General features: G+C 39.1%; 9 protein-coding genes and 1 long non-coding RNA gene across 14 annotated transcripts; 5 read left to right on the top strand and 5 right to left on the bottom strand.

Annotated features, from left to right (window-relative positions):
* Window positions 1-670: 670 nt before the first annotated feature.
* Window positions 671-3,251, top strand: LOC137577226 (larval cuticle protein A3A-like). Its single transcript, XM_068290630.1, has 2 exons — window positions 671-762; window positions 2,699-3,251. Exons 1-2 carry the CDS (start codon window positions 706-708, stop codon window positions 3,053-3,055), a joined length of 414 nt encoding a protein of 137 aa, XP_068146731.1. The 5' UTR covers window positions 671-705; the 3' UTR covers window positions 3,056-3,251.
* Window positions 823-1,608, bottom strand: LOC137577227 (waprin-Thr1). The gene is made up of 4 exons (XM_068290632.1): window positions 1,468-1,608; window positions 1,298-1,366; window positions 1,050-1,223; window positions 823-971 (listed from the first exon to the last, which is right to left on the bottom strand). The coding sequence occupies exons 1-4, from the start codon at window positions 1,469-1,471 to the stop codon at window positions 871-873; spliced, it is 348 nt and encodes a 115-aa protein (XP_068146733.1). The 5' UTR covers window positions 1,472-1,608; the 3' UTR covers window positions 823-870.
* Window positions 3,252-4,013: 762 nt separating the features above from the next.
* On the top strand, window positions 4,014-4,859 carry LOC137578174 (cuticle protein 7-like). The gene is made up of 2 exons (XM_068291824.1): window positions 4,014-4,076; window positions 4,506-4,859. The coding sequence occupies exons 1-2, from the start codon at window positions 4,014-4,016 to the stop codon at window positions 4,857-4,859; spliced, it is 417 nt and encodes a 138-aa protein (XP_068147925.1).
* A 552-nt stretch (window positions 4,860-5,411) lies between these two features.
* Window positions 5,412-16,939, bottom strand: Asx (Additional sex combs). 5 transcript variants are annotated; one of them, XM_068289144.1, is made up of 10 exons: window positions 16,011-16,937; window positions 15,053-15,462; window positions 13,937-14,981; window positions 13,126-13,753; window positions 12,713-12,826; window positions 12,486-12,590; window positions 11,591-12,429; window positions 8,423-10,276; window positions 8,034-8,355; window positions 5,412-7,596 (listed from the first exon to the last, which is right to left on the bottom strand). In XM_068289144.1, exons 2-10 carry the CDS (start codon window positions 15,316-15,318, stop codon window positions 7,217-7,219), a joined length of 5,553 nt encoding a protein of 1,850 aa, XP_068145245.1. In that variant the 5' UTR covers window positions 15,319-15,462; window positions 16,011-16,937; the 3' UTR covers window positions 5,412-7,216. The 5 variants fall into 5 exon arrangements, with proteins under 5 accessions (XP_068145245.1, XP_068145246.1, XP_068145247.1 ...); XM_068289145.1 differs by having other exon boundaries at window positions 11,591-12,426; XM_068289149.1 differs by having other exon boundaries at window positions 7,457-7,596; window positions 8,003-8,355; window positions 16,011-16,939.
* A 75-nt stretch (window positions 16,940-17,014) lies between these two features.
* LOC137576192 (pre-mRNA-splicing factor Syf2) lies at window positions 17,015-17,907 on the top strand. Its single transcript, XM_068289150.1, has one exon. It carries the CDS (start codon window positions 17,085-17,087, stop codon window positions 17,757-17,759), a length of 675 nt encoding a protein of 224 aa, XP_068145251.1. The 5' UTR covers window positions 17,015-17,084; the 3' UTR covers window positions 17,760-17,907.
* Window positions 17,908-17,953: 46 nt separating this feature from the next.
* Lsm10 (U7 small nuclear RNA associated Lsm10) lies at window positions 17,954-18,508 on the top strand. The gene has a single exon (XM_068289143.1). It carries the CDS (start codon window positions 18,013-18,015, stop codon window positions 18,448-18,450), a length of 438 nt encoding a protein of 145 aa, XP_068145244.1. The 5' UTR covers window positions 17,954-18,012; the 3' UTR covers window positions 18,451-18,508.
* Prosbeta5 (Proteasome beta5 subunit) lies at window positions 18,461-19,520 on the bottom strand. The gene is made up of 2 exons (XM_068289142.1): window positions 19,288-19,520; window positions 18,461-19,226 (listed from the first exon to the last, which is right to left on the bottom strand). Exons 1-2 carry the CDS (start codon window positions 19,432-19,434, stop codon window positions 18,522-18,524), a joined length of 852 nt encoding a protein of 283 aa, XP_068145243.1. The 5' UTR covers window positions 19,435-19,520; the 3' UTR covers window positions 18,461-18,521.
* A 66-nt stretch (window positions 19,521-19,586) lies between these two features.
* On the bottom strand, window positions 19,587-20,782 carry LOC137576186 (SAP30-binding protein). The gene is made up of 2 exons (XM_068289141.1): window positions 19,858-20,782; window positions 19,587-19,796 (listed from the first exon to the last, which is right to left on the bottom strand). The coding sequence occupies exons 1-2, from the start codon at window positions 20,691-20,693 to the stop codon at window positions 19,655-19,657; spliced, it is 978 nt and encodes a 325-aa protein (XP_068145242.1). The 5' UTR covers window positions 20,694-20,782; the 3' UTR covers window positions 19,587-19,654.
* A 148-nt stretch (window positions 20,783-20,930) lies between these two features.
* On the top strand, window positions 20,931-23,692 carry Mad1 (Mitotic arrest-deficient 1). The gene is made up of 3 exons (XM_068289140.1): window positions 20,931-21,352; window positions 21,418-23,290; window positions 23,345-23,692. Exons 1-3 carry the CDS (start codon window positions 21,226-21,228, stop codon window positions 23,553-23,555), a joined length of 2,211 nt encoding a protein of 736 aa, XP_068145241.1. The 5' UTR covers window positions 20,931-21,225; the 3' UTR covers window positions 23,556-23,692.
* Window positions 23,572-24,336, bottom strand: LOC137576190 (uncharacterized). Its single transcript, XR_011032273.1, has 3 exons — window positions 23,934-24,336; window positions 23,823-23,877; window positions 23,572-23,754 (listed from the first exon to the last, which is right to left on the bottom strand). It is a non-coding gene; the product is annotated as an uncharacterized lncRNA (long non-coding RNA).
* Between the last annotated feature and the right edge of the window lie 148 nt (window positions 24,337-24,484).

Here is a 24,484-nt window from a genome sequence, read left to right as displayed (position 1 = left end):
AAAGCAAAAAAGTAAAGTGCAGGTTTATTTTCTTTTTTGTTTTTTTGTGTTTTGTGTGTGTTTTTTTTAATGGGGTCCAGAGTACGTCAACGGATAGTGAACTGAAACTGAACTAAATTGTAACCAATAAACTGGTTGTTGACCAACTGACCTTGGGTCTCTTCACTGGATGTTACGCAATGCGTATGTACAACTGATTCGATCCTCTTATTTTAGGTGTTCCGAAAAGAGTTAAACGAATCATCCCATAGTCAGGTCGATCCAGACCGAACAGGCAACACTCTTTGCCACTTTAACAACTTAACAAAGTAATTGGTAATTGAATATTAGATGAAGCATCTAAACTAATGATGCATTAGGGGAAATAGATTTCCCATCATGTGAATGAACCCTTTACTTCTATGACTACAGGGTATTGAAAGTGAAAAACCTCTTCGCCAGTTGTCAGAAAAATAAACAAACCAAAAAAAAAAATAAAATAAACTGTTAAAAGCCAACTGAAGAAACTAAAAAAAAAAAAAAAAAAAAAATGCCAAAGCCAAAACCAAAAAACCAGATATGGGACGACGCCGCCGCAACTTCAAGTGCGATATAAAAGACCGACTACCAGGCAGCCAACGAGCCATAGTACCAACTTTACTTGCAGTGCAAAGAGCTTTGTTAACTGAAAATAAAAGAAAACGCCAGCCAAAAACCAAAAGAAAAATGTTCAAATTCGCATTGATCGCCAGTCTGCTGGTCGTTGTGGCCTTAGCTGCACCCGTGAGTGATAAATATATATATATAGATATGGTGAAACGTTCTTCCCCAAAGATTGATCGATTCAAGTGTAAAAGATACTTTATTTAAGCTGCACTTAGAAATCTTCCCTTAAGATCGCACACATTTTGGCCGTTTGGTGCTGCGATCAGTTTCACATTTCTCAAAGCTGCCACATTTCACATTGCCACAATAACTGCCACTGGATCCAGCTAGGGGAGGGAAGAGAAAACACATGTGAATTGTCGAGAATCTTCTCCATCATCTTCAAGATCTTCTGCTATACTTACAATACTTATCGCCGAATGGCGATTTATCACCTCCAGAGTTGCCCAATAGATTAGGTTGAGCACAGCTGCGTCCATTGCAGAGATTTGGGCAACATTTTCCACCTATGGCACTGCATTCGCTGTCATGCAAGCATTTTGGTGTACAATTCTGAACTTTACTCGAGGCGGGGCAATCTTTTGAATATAAAATTAAACTCATAACAAACTCTAGTCTCAACTTTAGATCAAAAATTCAGGAGAAGACCTACCGCTGGCTGCCCATGTGGAGCCCACAAACATACAGGCTCCAATTAGTAGTAAAACGAAACTCAGTTTAACTACAAATCGTTGGTGAAAGACCGTGAAAAAAAGAGATAGAGAAACGCTTTTCAATTGTCAGATTTCCGCATTTTCTTTTAAGCAAACTATGTGAACCTACCCATGATTTCTTTCTATTGAAATTGTTGGTATTTGTATTTGTCTTTGAACAGTTGAACGTCCGCTTCGTTGTTAAATTCAAGACCGACTGGCGTGGATCGAGCTTTATATGTATGCCTAGAGCCTGAACAAGTTTTGCCTTTACTTTATGCCTTGCCTCGTGATATTAAACAAAAAAAAAAAAAAAAAATAAAAGAGAAAAACAAAAATATAAAAACGGAAACAAAAAAACAGTCTCAAACGTTACCCGCCCAACAACTGCGCGACATTTATCAATTTATCTCTGTATTTTGCATATTACCAGGTAATACCGATAACCAAAGACGCTATAGAGAACCCCCCAAAGGAAATTGAAATAATTTGGCCCTAAACCATATAAATATTGTCAGCAAAATGATATAAGATATGAGTAAGGCAAGCTAGAAAAACTACACGTCCAGTTTAGATTATCTTCCGATCTCAATATCACAATTATCCCTTTAACAGTAAGTAGGGTATTTACAAAACTTAATAGAGTTGCCCCATGCACCTCAACTACATTGGCATATCTTTCAATAACTATTTCCGTTCGTGCATTCATCATCAAGTAAGCAAGACAAATTGAATTGAACAGACGTCAGTGTCAAAAATCCTCAACAAAGTGTATAGTCACTTGTTTTTTTTAATACCTGTTACTTTTCCAAAGAATAAAGAGTAGATTCTAACAGTTCAGAACCGTTCAGACAATTATCTTTAGGAGTTGTGTTACTCAACTTCCTAATCCTTAATTCCTTGTCTTGAAATAACTCACCTAAAGAAAAGGTTTTACATTAGATCAAACCTCTGAAAAAAGCAAAATTAAAAACATATTTTGTTTAAATTTTTTGCCTACAGTCGTTGTAAATGCTTTCAAGAAGATGCCAAGAAAAAAAGGAATATTATTTATTCCAAAACGCAAGATTCATTTATCTAGGTATACACAGTTTGTAAGGCCTAATCAAAGGGTATTTCGAAGTCGAAGAGTTTCGTGACCATTTAAGTTGCTTCATCTTCTTTCTCAAAGTACCTGAGTCATGCAAAGAGCACAATATTCTTACTCAGTTCATTTGAAAACTTGTTTTACATACGAAATAGGTTTTAATTAGTATGCACAATGTTTAATTAACCGTTATCGATATCGACTCTAAAAAATATTACAAAACCAAGATTTGTATGTTAATTGACGATTGCAAAATTTTTTATGGTTTTCACAGCTCACACCTGAGGAAGAAGAATTGGAAAGAAAACAGAATGAGAGCGCACAATACAATTTCAATAGTGAAATTATAGATGATATTAACGATGGCATGATTGCCCGTGAAGAGACACGCGATGGCCACAAAGTGAAGGGTTCATATAGCTACAGTGATGGCTTTGTTAAGCGCACCGTACACTATGAGGCCGATGAGAATGGCTATAGAGTTGTCAAGGAGGATACCCAGGAAATCGGCGAAGGACCCCGCTTCAATCCAGAGGGTCAGGCCGATGTACAGGGCTCTTTGATTGGCAGCTATTCAATCAAATTGGATCGAGATGATGACGAGAAGCATTACAAAGATGTTAGAGCTTAAATCGGCTCGTTTTTTTTCTTTGGTGCATAGATGATTTCTAACATTTAGAAATGGACTGAATACATCGTAAAATCATTTAAAAACAAGAAAGTAAAACTACATACACTAAGAAGCCATCTTGTATTTTCTCCTCATCACACTCAAAACACATACACACAAATCCAATAAATAAAATACAAATAATAAAAATAAAAAATCACAAATATATTTTTTCTAATTCAAATATACGTTAGTGTGCGGTGAGACACCAAGTTTCCTTTTATCTAAAATTAATAATTAAACTTGTAAACTATATTATTTTGCCAATAGGCTTTGAGCTTGAAGAACCAGCTATTCACCCTCTTATAAGGATTATTCGATATTAACTTTGGATACAGATTAAAGGTTACTAACCACCAGAGCCGGCAAATTAATCCATATCTATGCTCTGTGTGTATCAGTAAATTTAAATTCTTCTTCAGATAAAAAAAACCTGTGTGTTTTCCAATTAAATTAATATCTTAAATTTATTTTGGGGACATGAAATTAATAAACCAGTTTGGTTAACTACCACGACCTTGAATCGGCATAAGATTATGCAATGATGCGTATCTGCTCTAGTTCGATCTTCGCTTGTCTTCTCATTTCTGGCTTGGCACCAGTCCCCTCTCCCCTCAGTTCCATCTAAGCATTGCGAAAGAGATGACGACGACTCTGCTGGCTGACTGGCTGACTGACGAGTATTTGTCGAAGATGTTAAACGACTAACAGAAAAACCCTAAACAACAACAAAAGCAAACGAATTTTTTACAATAAAATTATTTAAAACCAAACCAGACGCAGTGTGCATGGCCGGTTTCCGAATTTGATATAAAAGACCAACTTCGGCATTCAACTTAGCCATACCATAAACTCAACTAACCGTGCGAGTAGCTAAATCAATCAAATTATAAACGCGAAAACAAAACCAACACACAAAATGTTGAAATTTCTTTTTGTTGCCAGTCTGTTGGTCGCCGTGGCCTTAGCTCAAACTGAATCTGTGAGTGAAAAAAAAAATATTATAGTGAAATTATAATCAACTTCCTTACACATCTGAAATCAGGATAACTAACAAACCGAAGGACTTTAAAAGCGATTATAAAGTCAAATGTGTAAATTGTGCAACAGAAATTCATTGAAACACTTCATTTCAAAAACAAAACTAAATTGGGCACAAATAAAAATTTTGTTTAAACTAGTGAACTATATTTGATAAGGATCTTTATTAAAAACCTTAATAGTGTTCAGAAAAATCTTTTAAAATGTATGAATCAAGCAATATACAGATTTAATGCTCTCTGATGTGTCCACTAATTCATATAATTTTGCCTCAAGACTTTGTGTGGTTTCTTATGTGGATTAGGAATATCAATAGATTTTTGTTTTTTCGGAATAATTTTTTAAAACTATTTTGTTATAAATTTCACAGCCCACATCAGCGGAAGAAATAGAGAGGTACCAAAACGAAAATGCTAAGTACAGTTTCGAAAATAAAATTGAAGATCAAATTAACGGTGGGCAAATTACCCGTGAAGAGACTCGCGATGGAAGTAAAGTGACGGGTTCATATAGCTACAGTGATGGCTTTGTTAAACGCACTGTCCACTATGAGGCCGATGAGAACGGCTATCGAGTTGTCAAGGAGGATACACAGCCAATCGGCGAAGGTCCCCAATTTAACCCAGAGGGTCAGGCCGATGTACAGGGCTCTTTAATTGGCAGCTATTCGATCAAATTGGATCAAGATGGTGATAAAAAGCACTACAAGGATATTAGAGCTTAATGGCTGAACTTCAGATAGTAAAAGACTGGATGTCCAATTTAAAAATTTCTAACATTTAGAAATATTCATTTGTACAAGACAAGTTATTCAAAGTTTTCAAATATAAAAACATAAAAAAAAAAAAACGTTTAAAAAATTTCTTTCATCATTTCGACTAAGCAAACTGAAAATCTTTTAGCAAACAATCAAAACACTGCTTATTGGTATTTAATGGTTTTTTTTTTCTCAAATTTATTAATAATAATGTTTATTTATTGGTTAATTTTGCGGTGAGTGCATCTAGGAGCAAAATTTTATTTTTGTTTTAGACTGGTTTTCGATTTTCTTTTGAATTGTTTTTCGTTTAAGTTGTTTTTTTTTTTGTTGTTGTTGTTCTTTAGATTTTGCAGTTTTAGTTACTATAGTTCATATAGATTTACCTTTGTAGTTGTTGTTGCTGTTCATTATAATTAATCATTAAATTTTGCATTGTATTTTATCAACAGTTTTTCTTTTTTTTTTCTTGTTTTTAACTTAATGTACTTTAATCTTCTGCTTGGAAAAGCTTTAATGTGAATTTATATATATATATGCATATATATATGTTTATTGCTATATGCTAAATAAGTTTATGTTTGTGTGTGTGTGTTTGTAAGTGTGAGTTATATTATGTGTGTGTCTGGTGGAGAATACTAAACTTAAATTAGCAAATTACGAAATTACAAACCTAAGCGTTTTCGACATGACAAAATTACAATAAGCTTACAATTATGTCTTACACATTACACAGTAAAAGTAGAATTACATATATATTTTTATAGATTTAAGAAGTTTAAACCAATTCGTTTAATGCATATGCATTGATAAATTATAAAAATATATATACGTATATATATATATTTATAGTTAACCTAAGATTTAAATGTTGCTTTGTTTTTGTTGTTTGTGTGTATTTTATATAAATTACAGTTTGAACATAAATATTTACAATAGTTTTTTTTTCCATTTTATGCTGCCTTTCTTTGCATTTATATATGAGAGTGTTTTCTATTGTTCATTTTTTTTTTTTTCATTTTTTGTTAATGCTTTTTTTTGTTTCTTTATTTTTTAGTGTGCTTGTAAATATCCTTAAACAATCACAAAAAAAACAACGAGTATCTTAAGGGATATGCAACAAGCACACAATACACAACACTTGCTTTCATTTTATAAGCTTTCGATTTGCCATACTTATGGTTTATACAAAAAGTGTAAAGAGTTACGCAAGTTATCTTAACTTTACCAGGATTTTTAATATATTTATATATATATATATAAGTATACTTTTTAATGTCTGTATGTGTGTGTGTCTTTGTCTGTGTCTCGGTATATGCGTAAGCCTCTGCACTTGCGTTGTATTGGTTTGTTTTTATAATTTTTGTTCTGTTCTGTTTGTTTTTATTGTACATACATACATAAGTCTAGTTTATAAAACATTTCGAGTTCAATCATTAATCTTTTATATCCTTGCAGTTTCAAACATTTACAATCAGAAATCCAAATCTAAAATATTCTATTTTAAAAATTTTAATAGTTTTGGTCAGTGAAATAACATGAACTCGGGGCCGAGATTTAGTTTTTAAAATTGTAGGCGAAATGCTAACGACATAAGCCTGAATTGCAATTGTAAACCGGCCTATTTATTTATCTCTGGCCAGAAGATTACAAAACTGTAAGAAGCCCTTTCTAAAGCCAATTAAAACTGGTTTAATATTTTACATATATGTTAATTTGAAAAACTTTTTTTCCAAAAATTTTGAAAATTTAAAAAGAATTTGCACTTCAAGACAATCTGTTGAATGCCTATCTTGCTTCAAGACCACGCCTTATAGACATAGAGGAAGTTCTACTGTAGTCCAGTATAATGGGCTAGAACAAACAATTAATATACCAAAGTTGGCCAACATTTTCTATCAGTGGGGTTAGGTAAACAATCAACAGACACTTTACATTTAATTAAAAGTCAAAGTCAGTAGGAGGAGACGTCAAAGCTAAAACCTAATGTCGGGTTCAATAACTAATTTAGTCAATAATAGACTACAAAGATATATGTTAACTTCGGTGAGCCGAAGAGTTCACTTGAATGTGAGATGTTTTTGAAAATCAATTAGATGTTCTTTTACTACATTTTTTTTTCTAAACTAACTAACTCGATTGCTATTGCAGACAACTACAATACATCAATCGGTTAATCAATACCTCTATATGTGCATGTAGTACATATGTATGTATGCATGTATGTATGCTTGTTCGTAGGTAGGTAAGTATGTAGTTATGTTTATGACTATAATACGTTATCCACTTACGTCTGCCGCCTTCTCTGCAATAAGGCTCAGCTTTCATCTAATCACACAGGACACACATAATTTGGCTGCACTGATGCAATCGTCATGACAAAATGCTCCACATTGCTGACAGATGACCATTGCGTTCAATGAACAGGCACAATTGTTTGCTGCTGCTGCAGTTGGTGTGGCCTCATTTCCGGGCGGTGTATTTTCACCAGTCTGATGCAATTGTTGTAGTAAAGGGTGTTGCTGCGTTGATTGTTGTTGTTGTTGTGGCTGCTGCTGTACTTGTGGCTGGTGGTGATTCGTTGCTGGCGGTGCTGGGGATTGAGCTGCTGTAGTTGTGGTCACTATGTAGTTATTGCCGGCTTCCATTAGAGCAGTTGAGGGATTATTATTACTGCCGCCATCGATATAACTTATATTGGTACCTATTTTGGAATTATATTTTTAAATTAGTTTTGTTTTTTTTAATATGTTCAATAAATTGCATACTTACTAACAGAAAAAAGAAAAAAAAAATTAATACTTCTAAAAAATAATAAAGTTTTTCTCTTTGGACGAATTCATTCATAATTCGGGTCTTGAATAATCTCTCCAAAAAGAAGACATGCAATTATATATTAGTTATACTATATATAAGAGAACATCATCGAGTAAAATAATTATACTATACATATTACTTTGCCAAACTTAAAACGCATACGTTTGTAAGGTAAATCTAACAAATCTATATATATTCAACAAATTAATGATTTTACGTGCCAATTAATGGTGTTTGAGTTTGAATGATGGATCAAATGTAAAGATTTGCGTTTGGTGATTTGAAAGACGTACCTCGCTAAGCACTAATAATACACCAATTTACCTGCAGCGATATTGCGCCGCACAATATTCGCGGCTGCGTTCACATTAACATTGTTCAGCTGTGTTGGTGGTTGCGGCTGTAGCTCATGATGATGATGAGAAGAAGAAGGATGATGATGATGATGATTATTCTGATTCTGATTTTGAGAATGATGATGATTATTATTATTGTGAGTATGATGCATTGTCCCTGCATCAGTACTGGCCGCAATAGTTGACACCAAGTTGCCACCAACTGTTGTATTATCCACCGAAGCTGGACGCCCGCGTCCGCCCATTGGTAGACCATTGAGGCTATGCAATGGATTTTGCACAGTGACAAACTAAAAACAAATTTCAAATCATTATTTAGTTTCGACTCTAGAGTGGATAATCTTATGCCCTACTCACCTGATTCTGATGCAATGGTGGGGCACTAGAAGCTCTAGGCGCCTGATTGTCCGCAGCTCCCACATTAGCGCGATGTACCAACACATACTGGCCACTGCCATTCTGATGCAGCATCTGTTCGGCCTGAGGTTGATTTGGTGGCCCTGCCGATTGTTGCATTGGCTGATTTGTGGGATTTCCTGAATTGGCCACTCCGGGACCAGCGGTAAATACATGTCGTATCAGCGTTGTGGGAGAAGGTTTCCTTTGCACATATTTCTTACGAGGAAATCCACTCATACGTGGACCAATCACTTTATATACACCAGGTCGGCCCACTCCGACGTGGACGTTTGGCGGTAAACCAGAGGGCAAAGTGCCCGCCGTGCCAGCAGCAGCTCCCGTCACCAGTAATTCCTCTTGCTTTAAAAGATTTTGTGGTGGTGGCGGTGGCGGAGGTGCAACCGCAGCGGTTACCACACTGCCACTGGCTGTAGTCATACTGGACATGGGTGCGGCTGCCACGCTGGAAACATTAAGGGAAACGCTCTGCACTGCTCCTGGTTGCGTCACGGTATTAGGGGTGTTGGTTGTCACCGACTGTTGGTTCTGTTGATGCTGCTGACTAAGTATGGCTGCTGGGGGACGCAACTGAGCCTTAAGATTCTCACGATTTGGACTATTTTGTATGACAGCCTGGCAGATTTGATAACTTCGTTCGAGATTCACAGCCCCTGGTGGTAAACGATTATTGGTGGCCTTGCGCCCTTTACCTGTGGGCATTTTTGGTTGCAATCTCTGTTGGGCAATGGTTGTCGGTATTCCCGATGGAGGCAACGTTTTCATTGTTAGCACATTGGATAATTGTGGTGACATTTGTTGTTGTTGTTGTTGCTGCACATTGCTATTGTGATTTAAAGTTGTCTGTTGCTGTTGTGGCTGGAGAGCAGCAGCGGCAACAATTGATGCTGCCTGTGGTTGTTGCTGTTGTTGTTGGGCAGCTGTCACAGCTACAACATTGGCATAAACGGACGGAATTGTGGTTGTTGTTGATTGCTGAGCTGTTGTTGCCACTGTTGTTGGCGATGATGAATTGTTGGTGGGTCGCGTCATGGAAATTATATTTAAAGGTTTTGCAATAAATTTAGCTTGTGTTGCTCCCGGCACAACACTCTGTTGTTGTTGCTGCTGGTGTTGTTGCTGCTGGTGTTGTTGCTGTTGCTGTAATAGATTATTGTTGGCAGCTTGAGCTAATAATTGTCGTTGATGCAATTGAGCCTGTTGCAGTGCAAATTGTTGCAATTGTTGCTGCTTTTGTTGTTGTTGTTGTTGCTGCTGCTGTTGTTGTTGCTGCTGCTGTTCCAATTGCTGTTGTTGTTGTTGTTGTTGTGCCAACAGATTCGGTGACAAAAACTGTGGTTGTCCTCCATTCCTTAGCGCTACCGGCATAGATTTGGTCAAGGCGCTGCAAGACGCTTGCTGCTGTTGCTGTTGTTGCGCGGCTGCCGCCTGCAATGTTAATTGTTGTAATAATTGTTGCTGCTGCTGTTGTTGCTGATGTTGTTGCTGCTGCTGGCGTTGTTGTTGTTGCTGCTGTTGTAGCAAAAAGTTGCCTATGATTTGCCCATTGGAATCTACCAGAATTTGTCGCTGTTGCTGCTGCGGTGGTACAGTTCCCGCCGTTTGCGTTGGCTGATGCGGAGCCTGCAGCTGTTGACTTTGAGACTGCTGCGACAATTGATTGAGACTCAGACTACTACTACTACAGAGACTCAAATTGTTGCTACTATCATTACTATTGCTGCTATTGGTGATAACAGTACTAGATACTTCCATATCAGCCGCCGACATGGGCACAGCATCGCACAACATTTCCTGAAAAAAATAAAAATGAGAAGATGTTAGATACTTTAACGTTGACATTAACATTTTGACGAAAACAAGGCCCTGCTCATTATGCTCTTGAATTTGCAGGGGGTATTATAAAATTGCATACTTAATATAGATACATATATATGTATGTATGTGTATTAAGCCATATTTTTTTTTTTTTTGTCTTCTATATCTACATATATGTATAAAATTCTCCCGTTACGGTGTGCGACTAATTTAGAAGCGGCTTAACCGATTCTCATGAAATTTCTTGAGCATAGAGTAGGTCTGAGAATCGGCTGACATCTGATAAGGGTTGCGCATTATAACTTAGGCCTGGATTTTTGCTTCATAATTTCATGTTTGTCAAGTTTTTGACATTACAACAAAAATATAATTTAGTATTTTCTTTAAAGTGTTTTTTGTACTGTGATATGGGTAGATTTGAGCACGTATATCTAAAAGATCTTTAAATATAAGATTCGGAAGAACCGATGAACAAATCCAGCATCAAAATACTGATTTGCGTGTAAGAAGTGCACAATTGCATCGAGAAGAATTAGCAGATACACGAGCTAAACGCAAAGAAGCTATAAGATTACAACGATTCAAAGCGAATAGACGCCAAACAAATGACCAATAATGACAGGTGCGTCAGAAAAAGTGTAACTATCTGAAATTGATATACCACCTGAACCACTAAACGGATTACTTATTGGCAAGTCAATTCGAACATTCAATTCATGGTTTTAGATGATATCGTTCGGAGCTATAGAAATGGTTGGAAATACTAATGCAATTGGACAACAATAGAGTTTTATATTTAAAATGAGAGGCCAAGTTAATCATAGAATGGGCTAACTACTGTCAATGCCAAACGAACCAATATTCAAATCACACAAGCACAAAGCGATATTCACGCTATCGTTTTTAATCCTGATAAAACTCCTGATAAAAAGCTGGAGGGCAAAATTGTACATTCAATGCACCTGTTGTTAATGACGTTGCTGGAATCATGGTTGCCTATCGTAAGAGTGCACGAGAAATTGTGATTCATAGGAGAAATAATAATCTTCAGTTCTCTGCTGATACGCATCGTTCATATGACGCCTTCCAATAAGAGCTAATATTTTGGAAGGGACCAGACGGTTATTGCATAAACAACCAGTTTGTTTTAGCTAAAGATAAGCTACTAAAACGTGATGTTTATGATACAGCCAGTATGTGGGTTAGACAGCAATAAACGCACTACTGCCCGGACTGCCGGTATTCCATTTTCGGCGCACATCGGCCAGTCCAGAAGGGAGATCGACTTACCTCATTAGCATATTCCACATGATTCTGCGGCATAAACGGATGTTGAGCTAGCTGTACCACATCCTGCAGATTCAAATGCTGGTGATGATGATGTTGGTGCTGCTGCTGCTGTTGTTGTTGTTGTTGCTGTTGATGTAATTTGTCAACAATATCACGTACTGCATCACTGTCGCTATCATTAATGGCATCTATTATTTGCTGTTCTTGCTGCTCTTCATCGATACACTCGACAATTTCATCGTCTTCCTCCTCGACTTCGTCCTCTTCGTCGTCATCGATCTGTTCATGAATTACATCATTTTCATCCAGCATTTCACCAATCATTTCGGCTTCTACATCCATAAGATTTAAGTGTTGTTGCTGATGCTCCTGTTCATCTTGAGTGGAGCTTTGGGCTGCCAATAGTTTAATGTCACCGAAATTCCAATCGTGTTGAACATGCTGATACATTTCATTGGAATTCAATTCCACGGGCAATTCCTGCTGCTGTTGCTGTTGCAGTGAAGCTACTGTGGAAAGCATAGCCTGAACATCGGCAGCCAATGACTGAGGTGTCGCTATTGTTGATGACGATGATGCAGTAATCGCTGTGGCTGGCAACGAACAGGAATTACTACTCGAGCACGAGGACAACGAAACGGATGATGAAGACGTTGACGACGAAGTTGACGAAGATGATGGGAAACTTGTTGAGGCCATGGAACTGGCTGGCGTTAAACCCACACTCGAGCTGGCCATTGGCATAGTCGAATCTTCAAGCTTATCACATTGACTCGTTGCAGTTCTTGTTGATGAATTTGAAGTCAAGGCTCCTCTAGCTCCTCCTGCTGCAATGCCTGCTGAAATGTAAAGCAAATGAAATTAATCAAAACAAATAAGTAATTTAATGCATTACTTTTGGCTGTGGACAAGGACGATGATGGGGATGATGTTGATGTGTAATATGTGCTGGCGTTGTGATTCATAGTGCCAGTCGCACTTTGATGATCATGAAAGTAGGCTGCGCGAATGCAAAATTGAATTAAAAGTTTAGTTATGATAATTTATTTTGGGTTATTAAATATTACAAATTAACAGAATAATGTTTAAAACCATTTAATTAATTATAGCTAATGATCTCACCATGGTCGATAGTATCCGCAAATACAAAATCATGGGTAGATGTTGAGGGATCGGCCTCTGCCTCAGTCTCTGCTTCGGCTTCATTCGATATTTCCACAGGCGCTTTGGTGACGTCTGAAAAAGAATAGTTTGCAGCAGCAATTAGATTAAGGTAATATAAAGTTTAATTGTATCAAATCAAAGATGTGATTCATTGGCTCTATAATCATTCTCTACAGCCACAGGCTGCTTCTTCAGCGACACGGATGTCACCAAGGTTATTGTGATTCAAAATTTTGTACTGACTTCAGAATTTTAAAATGTTTTTTTTAAGCTTAATGACTAGTCAACGATAAGTTTACTGGTTTTGAAAGGTTTTAAGTTTATTCTCATTCCCCGTCTCATTATGGTTAAAATGAATTTTTAAATCATACCCGCTGGTAATTCAGCATTTTGCAAATAATTAACAAAATTATTTTCAGCCTCGCATATGGGAACGGTTTCGGATGTTGCTGACGATGTTGCCGCTAGTTCTTCAATTTCCTCGTCATCCTCTTCCATGGGAACAACAATAATATCTTCCGCTGATGCTGCTTTTGTCGTTAATGGTTCAATTTTATCACAGGTACTGTTGATAAGTGGTTGTTGTTGTTGATTTAACTGCTGGTCTTGTGTTACTGTTACCGTTGCATCTACAACATCTGCGGTGGGCATAATTTGAACAGCTGACATGGCAACAGTATTAAAATCAACAATTTCATTCTGCTCTTCATGTTCCATTTTTAGACATTTACTCTCCTTCGATGTGCTTGGCAATTCATCTGTTTCATCTCCATCAGTATCTATTGCTGTTTTTGTTGATGTAAATGGTGATTGTTTCCGGCACGAAGGACTACTGGAGGAACGTTTTAAGATTCGTCGTTGGTTTTCAGTTAAAACATTGCTCGTGTTGCTAGTAGCTTGAGGATTAGTGGCAGTTGATGTTAAATTGCCTCTACTATTACCACTACTGCTGCTGGTTGTAGTTGTGGTTGCTGCTGTTGTAGTTGTGCACTTTGTGCTCTGCAAAGAAAAGGACAAAACAATGAAAATTTATCTTTATAAGATATTCTTACATAGCTTGTCAGAATTAAAGTTTAAACAAAACCTAAAACTGATAGCGTTAATTTGCAATATTTGTTTAATTCAATAAAAATAAACAAACGTTTCAATTGCATTTCATTTCAATCGTGATTTAATGCTTACCAAATCATATTTCATTTCAGTCTCATTATCACATGTTGCTTGTTTTTGCTTTTCTACTATTTTTGTGGCTGTTGTCGTTTTTGTTAATTTCATCTCAGTTTTTACCGTATCCAGTTTCAGTTTGCCACCCGTTCCCGTGCCCATATTGGGACCACGTTTTGCATTCTTTTCACCCCAATAGGGTTCGAAATGCTTCAATTTCCATGGATCCAATTTATTCTTTTCGCGTTCTTGTTCCGTTTTCAATTTCAATTGATTCTCAGGTGTAAATTCACCTTCACTCAATCTCTCCCGCCATTCTAAGCAGGCACGGGCAAAGAATTCATTATTCAGACATGAGGCACTCAATCTTATGGCCTCTGTGGACAATGGAGTCGTTGAATTGGAATTGGAGCTGCCATTCCCTCCACTCGTGCTTGGCTGATCTACACCGCTTCCGCCACCGCTTGGAAATTCACTGGCCTCACGATCCACGCTAGGCAACAGCTGTATGAGATTATATTGATAGATTGGCGGCAGCAAGGAGAACGTTTGCTTATTAAGCAAAGCTCTCAGATTGGTTGAGGCCAATATGGAATCGGGTGTCTCTAGATCAATTTTACCATCCTTGGTCTGTTCGATTTGCGCGGCAGTTGTTAATTTTTTATTGCTACGCCTTCGCGGCTTCACACTGAAGCCTGGTATAGAGGCCAGAACTTCACGCATTGTGGATGCCTGTGAGGATGAGGCGGTTTTTGTGGAGCCAGCGGGTGAGGTGGAATTAGAAGAGGTGGATGAAGCAGCTGCCGCATTGGCTTGAGCAGCGGCGGCAGCCGTTGCTGCTGCTGCTGCCGCCGCCGCTGCAGCAGCCGCGGCAGCTGCTGCCTTAGCCTGTTGTTGCTGCTGAATCCGACGACTGCTGATCAGACGAGGAGCTGGTGTTGATGCAGGAACAGGAGCAGGATTAATAGCAGTTAATGGTGGCGGATTTGTGGCAGTTCCATTATCTTCACTGGGTTTTTTTTCAGGTGGAATGGGTTTCACAATAATGCGTGGCAGGTGACGTCTATATATAAGAAAAAAAGAAGAATCAAATTATTTCAACTGTTTTATAATGTTTCAATAATGTAAAATTACCTCAGACTATGCGTATGCTTGTTGTTATTGGTGGTGGTGCTTGGTAACGATGATTCCAAGGCTAAAGGATCCTTTTCACTATCATCATCATCCACAAGATTCACATGATCTGTGGCTTCCATTATCAATGAAGCTGCAACATCAATACCCGATTGCTGATGTTGCTGCTGATGCTGCAGTGGCTGTGCAGCTTGTGGAATTATCGTCGGCGTGGTTGCCGCCGATGCTGTCGCTGCTCTTGTGGTATCCGGCGTTATGGTTTTCATTGTTGGAATCGTAGCTAATCTATATATACATTTATATATATATATATATATATAATTATATATATCTAAGCAGCAAGTGTCGACCGAAACTCTTTACTTAAATGTTATTCTATATCGATGTCAGGCATGTTTTTTGCGCACGTACTGCGAAAACAAATAAAAAAAATAAAAAAAGCAAATTAGACAAAAAAATTTAAGCATACATATACTTCCGGTCTACTGGATTAGAATTGGAGAAGCAGCATCATTAGTCTGCTCTTTCGACAATGGTCTAAAAGTCAATTTAACAAATCGCGAATTAATAAGGGCCTGGGAATATCTATTGTTATTGTTTTTTTTTTTTTTTTTTATCAGAAAGTAACCGGAGCCGAGGGAACCTAGATCAATATTCTTTAGTTTCACAAGATAAGCTAAACATTACTGAGAACCAAAATTATAAAAATAAACAGATATATTTGTGGATTTTTGCTTGAATTAATATCAATTGATAAATAAAAAAAAGAACTGCCTCAATCAAATTTTTAAGTATGCATTTTATCCAGAATGAATTGTAAACAAACTTTGCTACTAAAAGCCAATCATTAGTTAACAAATATTAACATTTTTGGAGTCTCAACTAAGGATGTTCTTATTTATCCATATAAAAGCCATGCCGGTCAAATTTTTGTTTCAACTAGGTTGAGGATACTAACCTGGCCAGCAGTATTATCCATTTTAAGAAGGCCCGAGTGGCCTTCTCTTCTCTCCACCTCCTTCTTCTCTTTCGTCTTCTAGTCTTCTCTGGTGTATGAAAAATTTTTTAACGTTGCGCCCTTTGTATATGTTTTTCCATCTGTTTGTATATATGCTAAGTCGTCTGAGTATGTGTGTGTGTGTGTGTGTGTGTACTGCTGTGTTAGCCTTTTCCTGGGGCTTTGCCTTTTCAGCAAGTGTTCCTTTAATTTTCTTTAAAAAGAAAATTTTTTTTTTTGCCGTCTCCTACAACATTAACAGCAACAACAACAACATCAGCATACAATGCCTGGCTGAGTTGTTGTATTTTTTTTCTCACGCACGCACACAAACTCACAATCACACACACTAACACATTCACACAAATTACAAGCCCCTCTCGCTCTTGTTGTTGGTTTTGTTTTTTTTCTTTTTACTTTTTCTATTGCCATTTAATCGGCAATTTTCCATATTGTTATCATTTTTAAATGCATTATCTTTGCGTTACACTCGATTAAGATTTTTCGGCAGCGCTTTTTTTTTTTTTGGTTCGTTTAGTTCGCGTTCACATTATTAACGTACGTAGAAATTAAATATTCACAAACAAAAGCAAAAGGCAGCAGCAGCTACAAAAATAATTCTTTTTCTAGCGAAACCCTCCGTCTATGCCCGTCTCTTTTCAATGCACTGTGTTTGGTCCGGGCCACGGACTAGCGGGTTGCTGCTATCTCCGTTACGCGCATGCACTACGCAAAAAAACTTTGCATTTGCATTTTGATAAAAATATCTTTTACCGTTCATTGATTGATTTATACCAAATTAATGCACTTTTTACAAATTTTAATGAGTTTGTTGATTTTAGTTTTCATATTTTTTCCGACGACGAACTCTACTCAATGAACTGGGCTTCGGGCGAATTCAGGGTGAGAAACGGTGTTGGGAGCGAATTCACGGTGAGAAAAGGTGTTGGAAAGCAACAAAAGCAATTGGGAGTGTGGCCGTTTTTTTTAACTGAATGGCATTTAGTTCAAGCGAAATTATTATAAACATAAACAATGGAAAAGTCTGCTGCGGAGAAACTTGCTGATCGCAAAGCTCGGCTTCTCAATCTTCACAAGAAACGCCAAGAGGCGCGCACAGACAATCACCAGGAAGTTGTCGCCGAGGATGCCCGCAAGAAATTGCCCAACAATTGGGAGGCAAGGAAACGCCAGGCCGAATGGCTCTTGGCGGATGACAAGGCCCGCGCAGATGCCCAGGCAGCTGGACAGGATTATGAACGTCTGAAACTTTTGGAAGTCTCAGCCATTGATGCGGAACGCATTGAAAAGAAACAGAGGCGTAAGGACAATCCAGATCTGGGCTTTTCAACATACGAGGCCCAAACAGCCAGACAATACAATCGTCTGGTCAAAAATATGGCACCACGCGATATGGAGAAATACGAGCGTCAAAAGGCTGAACTGGGCGAGGCATTCTATGGTGGCTCACACACCACATTGCACTCACAAACAAAGGACACACCAGGAGCCATCAACAATATGGTCAAGGACCTAGAGCAGCAGATTGATCGCAGGAAGAAATACTCTCGACGACGCATCTACAATGACGATGCCGATGTGGACTTCATCAATGAGCGTAACTCCAAGTTCAACAAGAAGCTGGATCGTTTCTACGGCGAACACACTGCTGAAATCAAACAGAATTTGGAAAGAGGAACGGCCATTTAAGAGAATAAACGAAATCGTAATAAATATATTTAAATTTAGTTTAAGACATGTAGATGCAATTGTTTTAAATCATAGAGTAAGAATACCAGAGTAAATCATATATCTGTACAGATTTCCGTAATAAAATTTTTGGATTATCTTTAATAAATATCCAATGCTGCAGCCCTGGTAATAGTTATCGATATCGTTTTTCATATTTTGTAGCATGCATCCTGGAACTTTGAATCTGCCTTTTTAGTTCCCATATATTAAAATGGAATACAGTGCGCGGGAAAAATATTTAATTGCCAACACACTCAATTGCTGGCCAGTGATGCTTCAAGGACACCCGGTTCTAATGGATCTCTACAATGAGACCTCTGTGGCCGGCATACTAGATGTTGCCGATGGCCACATGAACTGCGAACTTATCCATGTAGTTTTCATAGATAGAAACGGAGGACAGCATCTGTTTGATAATTTTATGGTACGAAATCGTATGATTCGCCAAATCCACATACCTGATCACATAGATGTGGAGCAGGAACTACGTCAAGCCATGGAACATGGCGTGTTAAGACGAAATCGCGGTAGTGACAAACAGAAGAACACGAAGCGCACCTACAAACAAAAGAGAGCCGAGGTGCGACACAAAGAGACGTTACAGATGATATCCCAACAGAAGAGTCATTCCGCGAATACCAAGCCATAGAGATTATTAATTTTCCTCCTCCATTTGAATATTTATTAAATCAAATTTATACTTTTTATTAAGATTGAAAATTATTGGCTGGACGTCTGGGCTTCTTTCTGCTCTTTATATTTGTAATGCAGTTCCATGCAGTCAGTATTGGAAATGTTAATCCAGCCAGTGGGTGTCATGTGGTAGACACGAATAATACCACCGGAATAAGCATCCCTAAATGTGGCGTGGTAAATAGAACGACGGCCCAACTCCTGAGCCTCCTCGTCTTTCAGATTCCAATGATAGCCCGAATCAAGAACACCATAGGCATACAGCGAGCCACTGCCGACAGAAAAAAGATTGCCTGCAGTGCGGGAGCCTTCTGAATCAACATAGTAGAGACCAGGACCACGCTTGTCGTAGCCAGCCAACATCATGCCCATACTCAGACCCATATTCTTGTATTCGTGGGCAATATTGGCCATAATTTTGCTGGCAGCAGCCACTGAAATACGTTCCTTGTTGCGCAGCTCGTGCATGCGACACTCCTTGGCCAAAACACGATCCCAGTAGACACAATCAGCAGCACCACCGGCCAGGGTGCCCAGCAAAAACTGATTGATTTCAACAACCTTCTTCATGGTCTGGGAGCCAATGTACTGGCCGCCAGTGGCACGTGAATCGACTGCCAAAATGACACCGCCTTGGTACTTAAAGCCCAATGTGGTGGTTCCGTGATCAAAATCGATTTTAATGCCGGTTTTATCAGCATTAGCCTGAATCAGATTCAAGTTGTGCATTGGCTATAGGGAGAACATCAGATTAACTTAAATGGTGGGGCATACGCTTTGGGAATGGACTTACATTCTCGAATGGAGGAGCCGCTAATGTGTAGGGATTGGCCAAGTTGCAGGTTGTGGCCTTCATCTCCTCTTCCATATCGCTGGAGGTCCAGGCATTAGTCTTCATATAAGGAGCATTGGATATTTTGCAAATCTCCGCCAAAGCCATTTTTCTAAGTTTTCTTAATGTTTGAGTTATATGTAGACGAAAAAATAGCAGCGAATGACAATCAAAAATTGTATTCCCCAGTGTGACCGTATGTGTCAACTACTATGGTTATCGATAAAGCCACTGTTTTTCCCTAAATCGATAAGACAGTATTTCAAAAATGCTGTGACGTCACAACTGAACTCAATGTGTATTTTGATTAAATTAATATGTAATAAAACTAGACCGCGGGCTTCTTTGGCAGCGAACCGAAAGCTGATATGACGGTGCCCTTGGTCCCTGTTACCGTAGTGGTTAATGCAGGTAGCGTAGACTTAACAGAGGTCGAGGTTGATGATGCTGGCTGATCCCATTTCGATTTGCTGCGAAAAATGCATGAAATATTCATGTAACTATAATCCAACGCTCTTTAACCACTCTTACCGTTTCTTAGCCTCCTCCTCAACTTTTCGGGCCAAGGCTGTGGCTTGTTCCACTTTGTCCAGATCTTTGCGATCCTTCTGACGTTTTACCATTTCCGTTTTTTGTACCGACGACAGGGCCTCAAAGTAGGACTCATCGCCCCACTGCAGAGGATCGTAGATTTCGGGTGGATAGTTAGTGCCAAACTCATTGATGTCACAGAAGCTAATTAACTTGTCGTATATGCTGGGATTACGGAACTCTTTGCGATCCTGGATAACGCGATTCATGTCCATGTTGGTTTGTTGCATTTTGCTAAACATTTTTGTGATTTTGTTCACCAATTCTGGCGGAGGTTTACCCTTGGGCTCGGGTGGCAATTGGAATTTGTACTTGGCATATTTCGGATCCTTTTCGTAACTCTCCGCTGGACGATCATCTGCATAATATGTATTAGCAGAATCATCTGTTTCCATGGGTACATTAGCTTCGCCTTCGACCTTGCTAGTGCTGCGATCACGAATCCTATTCTCATTGTTCTCGCCGTCCGATTCGGAGTCCATGCTGCCCGAAGAAGAAGACTCATCGCTAGGCGACCCCTGGGTTCGGTCTTCATCTTCGTCAGAAATAAGAGTATCATCCTGATAGCTTACCAGGCGGCGCACTTTCTTGGGCCGCTTCTTTTTTTTCGATTTCTTTGACGGCGGCGGTCCATCTTGCTTGACGGGAGTTGGCGGAGGTGACGGACGCTTGGGTATTATCACCTGTGATGCTGCCGAATTTTCAGAATCGGGACTGACATCTCCTTCATTCTCGGAATCCGTATACTGTTCAGTCAAACTGGCCAAGGCGGCCATGGTAGTTTAAAAATTAAATTAATAATTCAAAACAGTGCAAAATTTGGCTTATGCTTTTCAGTTATTGGGATGTGATATTTGTTAGAGATGGGCAACTGCCGATATTTTGGACGGCGCTGCTAACCTCTTGCAAAGAGGAGGAAAATTCATCGGTTAATCGTCATTATCGGAGCAAAACCTATCGGTTAATCGACATTCCGGAGCAAAACCTATCGAAAATCGACATTCCGGAGCAAAAAATAAACTAAAAATTAGCCAACACTGGATAGACATTGCTTGTCCGAAACATTTTTCCGGGTGGCGAAAAGATTTGGTTAATTTGCGAAAATTAGAATAAAAACTAAGCTGAATACGCCATATCTTATCATATTTGGAAAGTGCATTGCGGGATCAAGGGAGAGGCGATGAGAAGTTTGTCGCCATTTTCACAGGCCAAACATAAGTAAAGCGTGCAACGGCATCTGCAAAGGACGCAGTGAGGATTGGCATTTTCTTGACACATCGCAATTTAGAAAAAAAAATAAACAAAATCATGGAGGAAATCCGTAGCAGCATGGACAACATAATGGACCGCTTTAATAACAGTATCACGCATTCGGCACCTAAAAAACTTTTCAATCGGCTGTCTACATCTTACAACGACGAGATGACTGTAAATTGTAAGTGCGGTAACCGGGTATTAAGAAATCTGTTGATGCAGTTTTTCAATATTATCTTATTACAGTGCCCAAGAAACGCCGCATAGAGACGCCTGATTCGGCTTTCACTAACTTGAATACCAGCTCCGGTTCCTTAAATAGTTCTGTGACGGATCCACTGGGTTCATGGCAGACAAGTAAATTACGGGCAGAGTTGATTGAGTCTAAGGCGATTGTCTCTCAATTGCAGCGGGATATGGAGCGAGAGGCAAAAGAATATCGTAGCGAATTGGCCATATCCGAGAGCAAGGCTGCAGCCTTGAAAGAGCAATGCGACTACACTAGCGCCAAAATGCAGGAGTTGGAGAAGCATCTGCAAGTTGTACGTAAACGGGAACAAGTGGCCACTGAATCAGCCAGTCGTGCCAATGTCGAATTGGCCCAGCAAAAGACTAAATACGAGGCAATTATCAATCAACTTGAAAAAACCAAAATGCAACAAGAGGGCGATGCGCGTGATGTTCATCTTTGCATTGGCAACGAGCTGAGCGAGTATCGTCGTCTTGCCCAGAGAGCCAATCTCGAATTGCAGTCCACGCGGAATGAATTGGAGCGCATTCAGCGTCGCCACGATGAGTACAAAACTAGAATATCCAATTATGAAGAACTAAAATCGAACTATGAAAAGCAACAACATAGCCTAAAGACAGCCAATGAGCGTATTAAGGAGCTTGAATTCGAAATGCAATCCTACAACGACTGGAAGGAGGTGACTAAGGCCAGTCAAGATCGTTTGGCCAGTATACCAGAAATGCAGGCGGAGCTCGATCGGCTACGTAGCCATAATAAACACTTGAATTCGCTCATTGGTGACAAACTATTGCTAGAGGAGCAGGTGCATCATTACAAGACGCGACTGGAAAAAGAGGAGGGAGCTCGAGCAGAAGCAGCCAGTCTACAGGTGAAACTCTCACATGTGGAGCAGGAGCTAAAAGAGTGGGTAAAAGTAGCACAGGATCACTGCCTGGCCAATACTCTGGTTAGTCCAATTGCCTTACGTGCTCGCATTGAGCAGCTCCTACAAGAGGATATTGTTCATGTGGCCGAAAAGACATCATCTGAATCGGATAGCAAGCATCTACATTCCACCATCAAAGATCTGGAACAAAAGTGCGCCGCTTATCTGAAGAATATCGAGGACCTTAACATTGGTCTAAAGCGCCATAAGAACTTTAAGGAACGACTGCAGCGTAAACTAATCATTGTGTCCAAGGAGCGTGATTTTTATAAACAGTTATTGGAGAATTTCGACAAGGATCAAACTCTGAATAACACCAGCGCCGCAGATATGACCCAAGATATGCATGTGCGTCATCGCATTGAGGTCTTGGAGCGCACTGTCACGGGTTATAAAGACATTTGTGCCACGTTGGAGCGCGAAATTCAGGCTATGCGTCAGCAGGAGCAGTTGCACGAACCCACCAACGAGGGCTATGACAGTGTTAAGAAAGAATTGGATACATTGCGACTGGAGAACGAAAGACTGCGTCGTCGCAAGGATGAGCTGGAATTGGAAATGGTGAATCGCAGTCTACGCGGCACCGACACGGCCAACCACAAGGTGGTGCATCTTAGTCAAAACCCTGCTGCCGAGGCATATGAGTCTTCTAAAAATATGATGGAAAAGCTTCAGGCGGAAATTGAGCGACTTAAGCGACGCATTAAGAAAATGGAAGAGGACAGTGAACAGGCGACTACCACCGATATTACCTCCGCATCGTCAGGCATGACAATGAATTTTAAGGAACTCAATCAAATGCGAGCCGATCTGGAGTCCGCCAATGCTAAAATGCGCAAAATGAAAGATTGCTTTAAAGCCGCTGGTAAGGAATTCCGTGATGTAGTCTATATGCTGCTTGGCTATAGAGTGGATCGCATGGGAGCCAATAGCAACTATCGGTAAGTAAACGCTAAAGTAATTCTTAATCAACCCTAATAATCAATTTATTACAGCATTTCCAGCATGTATGCAGAGAACCCAACGGATTACTTTGATATTACCCTGAGTGAATCCAATTGCCTAGCCCTGCTCGAGTCACCCTACTCGCAGACGCTAAAGCCAGCGATAGATCAACAATTGGCTGCCAATAATTCATTCCCCGCATTTTTTTCCTCTCTTACACTGGAGTTATTCCAACGTTCTACAGTCACTATAACCTCCTGAGAATCAAAAGCATCAGTTTAGTTCAGAAAGGGAATGATGAAGCTGACTTTCGCTTACCCAACATATTTTATTTCTTTGGGTTTAATTTTACTTTAGTTGGTAAACAAACAATAAATACATTTATATATAGGTACATACATACATATATATTGATATTCTCGCAGGCCATTTTCTTGATCAAATGACATTTTGTGGGACTCTGGGGGATATAGTCATTCGATTTATAATAAGTTAAGCAGAAATGTTTATTTGGATTTTTTCACTTACACACTTCATGGCTCAAGAGCCGAATCAGGCGTCTCTATGCGGCGTTTCTTGGGCACTGTAATAAGATAATATTGAAAAACTGCATCAACAGATTTCTTAATACCCGGTTACCGGTCATCTCGTCGTTGTAAGATGTAGACAGCCGGTTGAAAAAATTTTTAGGTGCCGAATGCGTGATACTGTTATTAAAGCGGTCCATTATGTTGTCCATGCTGCTACGGATTTCCTCCATGATTTTGTTTATTTTTTTTTCTAAATTGCGATGTGTCAAGAAAATGCCAATCCTCACTGCGTCCTTTGCAGATGCCGTTGCACGCTTTACTTATGTTTGGCCTGTGAAAATGGCGACAAACTTCTCATCGCCTCTCCCTTGATCCCGCAATGCACTTTCCAAATATAATAAGATATGGCGTATTCAGCTTAGTTTTTATTCTAATTTTCGCAAATTAACCAAATCTTCTCGGCACCCGGAAAAATGTTTCGGACAAGCAATGTCTATCCAGTGTTGGCCAATTTTTAGTTTATTTTTTGCTCCGGAATGTCGATTAACCGATAAATTTTGCTCCGGAATGTCGATTTTCGATACAGTTAATTTCAGAGTGTCGCCACTGGGCAGACAGCCGTTCGATGGCGGCTGATTTAAAAAGTCTTACCCATATTTA

This window comes from Drosophila tropicalis, unplaced genomic scaffold (assembly GCF_018151085.1).
Source record: "Drosophila tropicalis isolate 14030-0801.00 unplaced genomic scaffold, ASM1815108v1 contig_593, whole genome shotgun sequence".
Classification (NCBI taxonomy): domain Eukaryota; kingdom Metazoa; phylum Arthropoda; class Insecta; order Diptera; family Drosophilidae; genus Drosophila; species Drosophila tropicalis.
The sequence above is the reverse complement of the archived record's forward strand: the minus strand, read 5'-3'. Positions and strand labels throughout refer to the sequence as shown.

Coding starts and splice junctions, on each gene's coding strand:
- LOC137577226 (XM_068290630.1), top strand. CDS start 706: ATGTTCAAATTCGCATTGATCGCCAGTCTGCTGGTCGTTGTGGCCTTA. Junction 763..2,698: donor TTGTGGCCTTAGCTGCACCC/GTGAGTGATAAA, acceptor TGGTTTTCACAG/CTCACACCTGAGGAAGAAGA.
- LOC137577227 (XM_068290632.1), bottom strand. Junction 1,224..1,297: donor CTCCACATGGGCAGCCAGCG/GTAGGTCTTCTC, acceptor TATATTCAAAAG/ATTGCCCCGCCTCGAGTAAA. Junction 972..1,049: donor GCCATTCGGCGATAAGTATT/GTAAGTATAGCA, acceptor TCCCTCCCCTAG/CTGGATCCAGTGGCAGTTAT.
- LOC137578174 (XM_068291824.1), top strand. CDS start 4,014: ATGTTGAAATTTCTTTTTGTTGCCAGTCTGTTGGTCGCCGTGGCCTTA. Junction 4,077..4,505: donor CCTTAGCTCAAACTGAATCT/GTGAGTGAAAAA, acceptor TAAATTTCACAG/CCCACATCAGCGGAAGAAAT.
- Asx (XM_068289144.1), bottom strand. CDS start 15,318: ATGAAAACCATAACGCCGGATACCACAAGAGCAGCGACAGCATCGGCG. Junction 13,754..13,936: donor CTGAAATGAAATATGATTTG/GTAAGCATTAAA, acceptor TTTTCTTTGCAG/AGCACAAAGTGCACAACTAC. Junction 12,591..12,712: donor TGCGGATACTATCGACCATG/GTGAGATCATTA, acceptor GCATTCGCGCAG/CCTACTTTCATGATCATCAA.
- LOC137576192 (XM_068289150.1), top strand. CDS start 17,085: ATGGAAAAGTCTGCTGCGGAGAAACTTGCTGATCGCAAAGCTCGGCTT.
- Lsm10 (XM_068289143.1), top strand. CDS start 18,013: ATGGAATACAGTGCGCGGGAAAAATATTTAATTGCCAACACACTCAAT.
- Prosbeta5 (XM_068289142.1), bottom strand. CDS start 19,434: ATGGCTTTGGCGGAGATTTGCAAAATATCCAATGCTCCTTATATGAAG. Junction 19,227..19,287: donor CGGCTCCTCCATTCGAGAAT/GTAAGTCCATTC, acceptor TTCTCCCTATAG/CCAATGCACAACTTGAATCT.
- LOC137576186 (XM_068289141.1), bottom strand. CDS start 20,693: ATGGCCGCCTTGGCCAGTTTGACTGAACAGTATACGGATTCCGAGAAT. Junction 19,797..19,857: donor GAGGAGGAGGCTAAGAAACG/GTAAGAGTGGTT, acceptor CATTTTTCGCAG/CAAATCGAAATGGGATCAGC.
- Mad1 (XM_068289140.1), top strand. CDS start 21,226: ATGGAGGAAATCCGTAGCAGCATGGACAACATAATGGACCGCTTTAAT. Junction 21,353..21,417: donor CGACGAGATGACTGTAAATT/GTAAGTGCGGTA, acceptor ATCTTATTACAG/TGCCCAAGAAACGCCGCATA. Junction 23,291..23,344: donor GGAGCCAATAGCAACTATCG/GTAAGTAAACGC, acceptor AATTTATTACAG/CATTTCCAGCATGTATGCAG.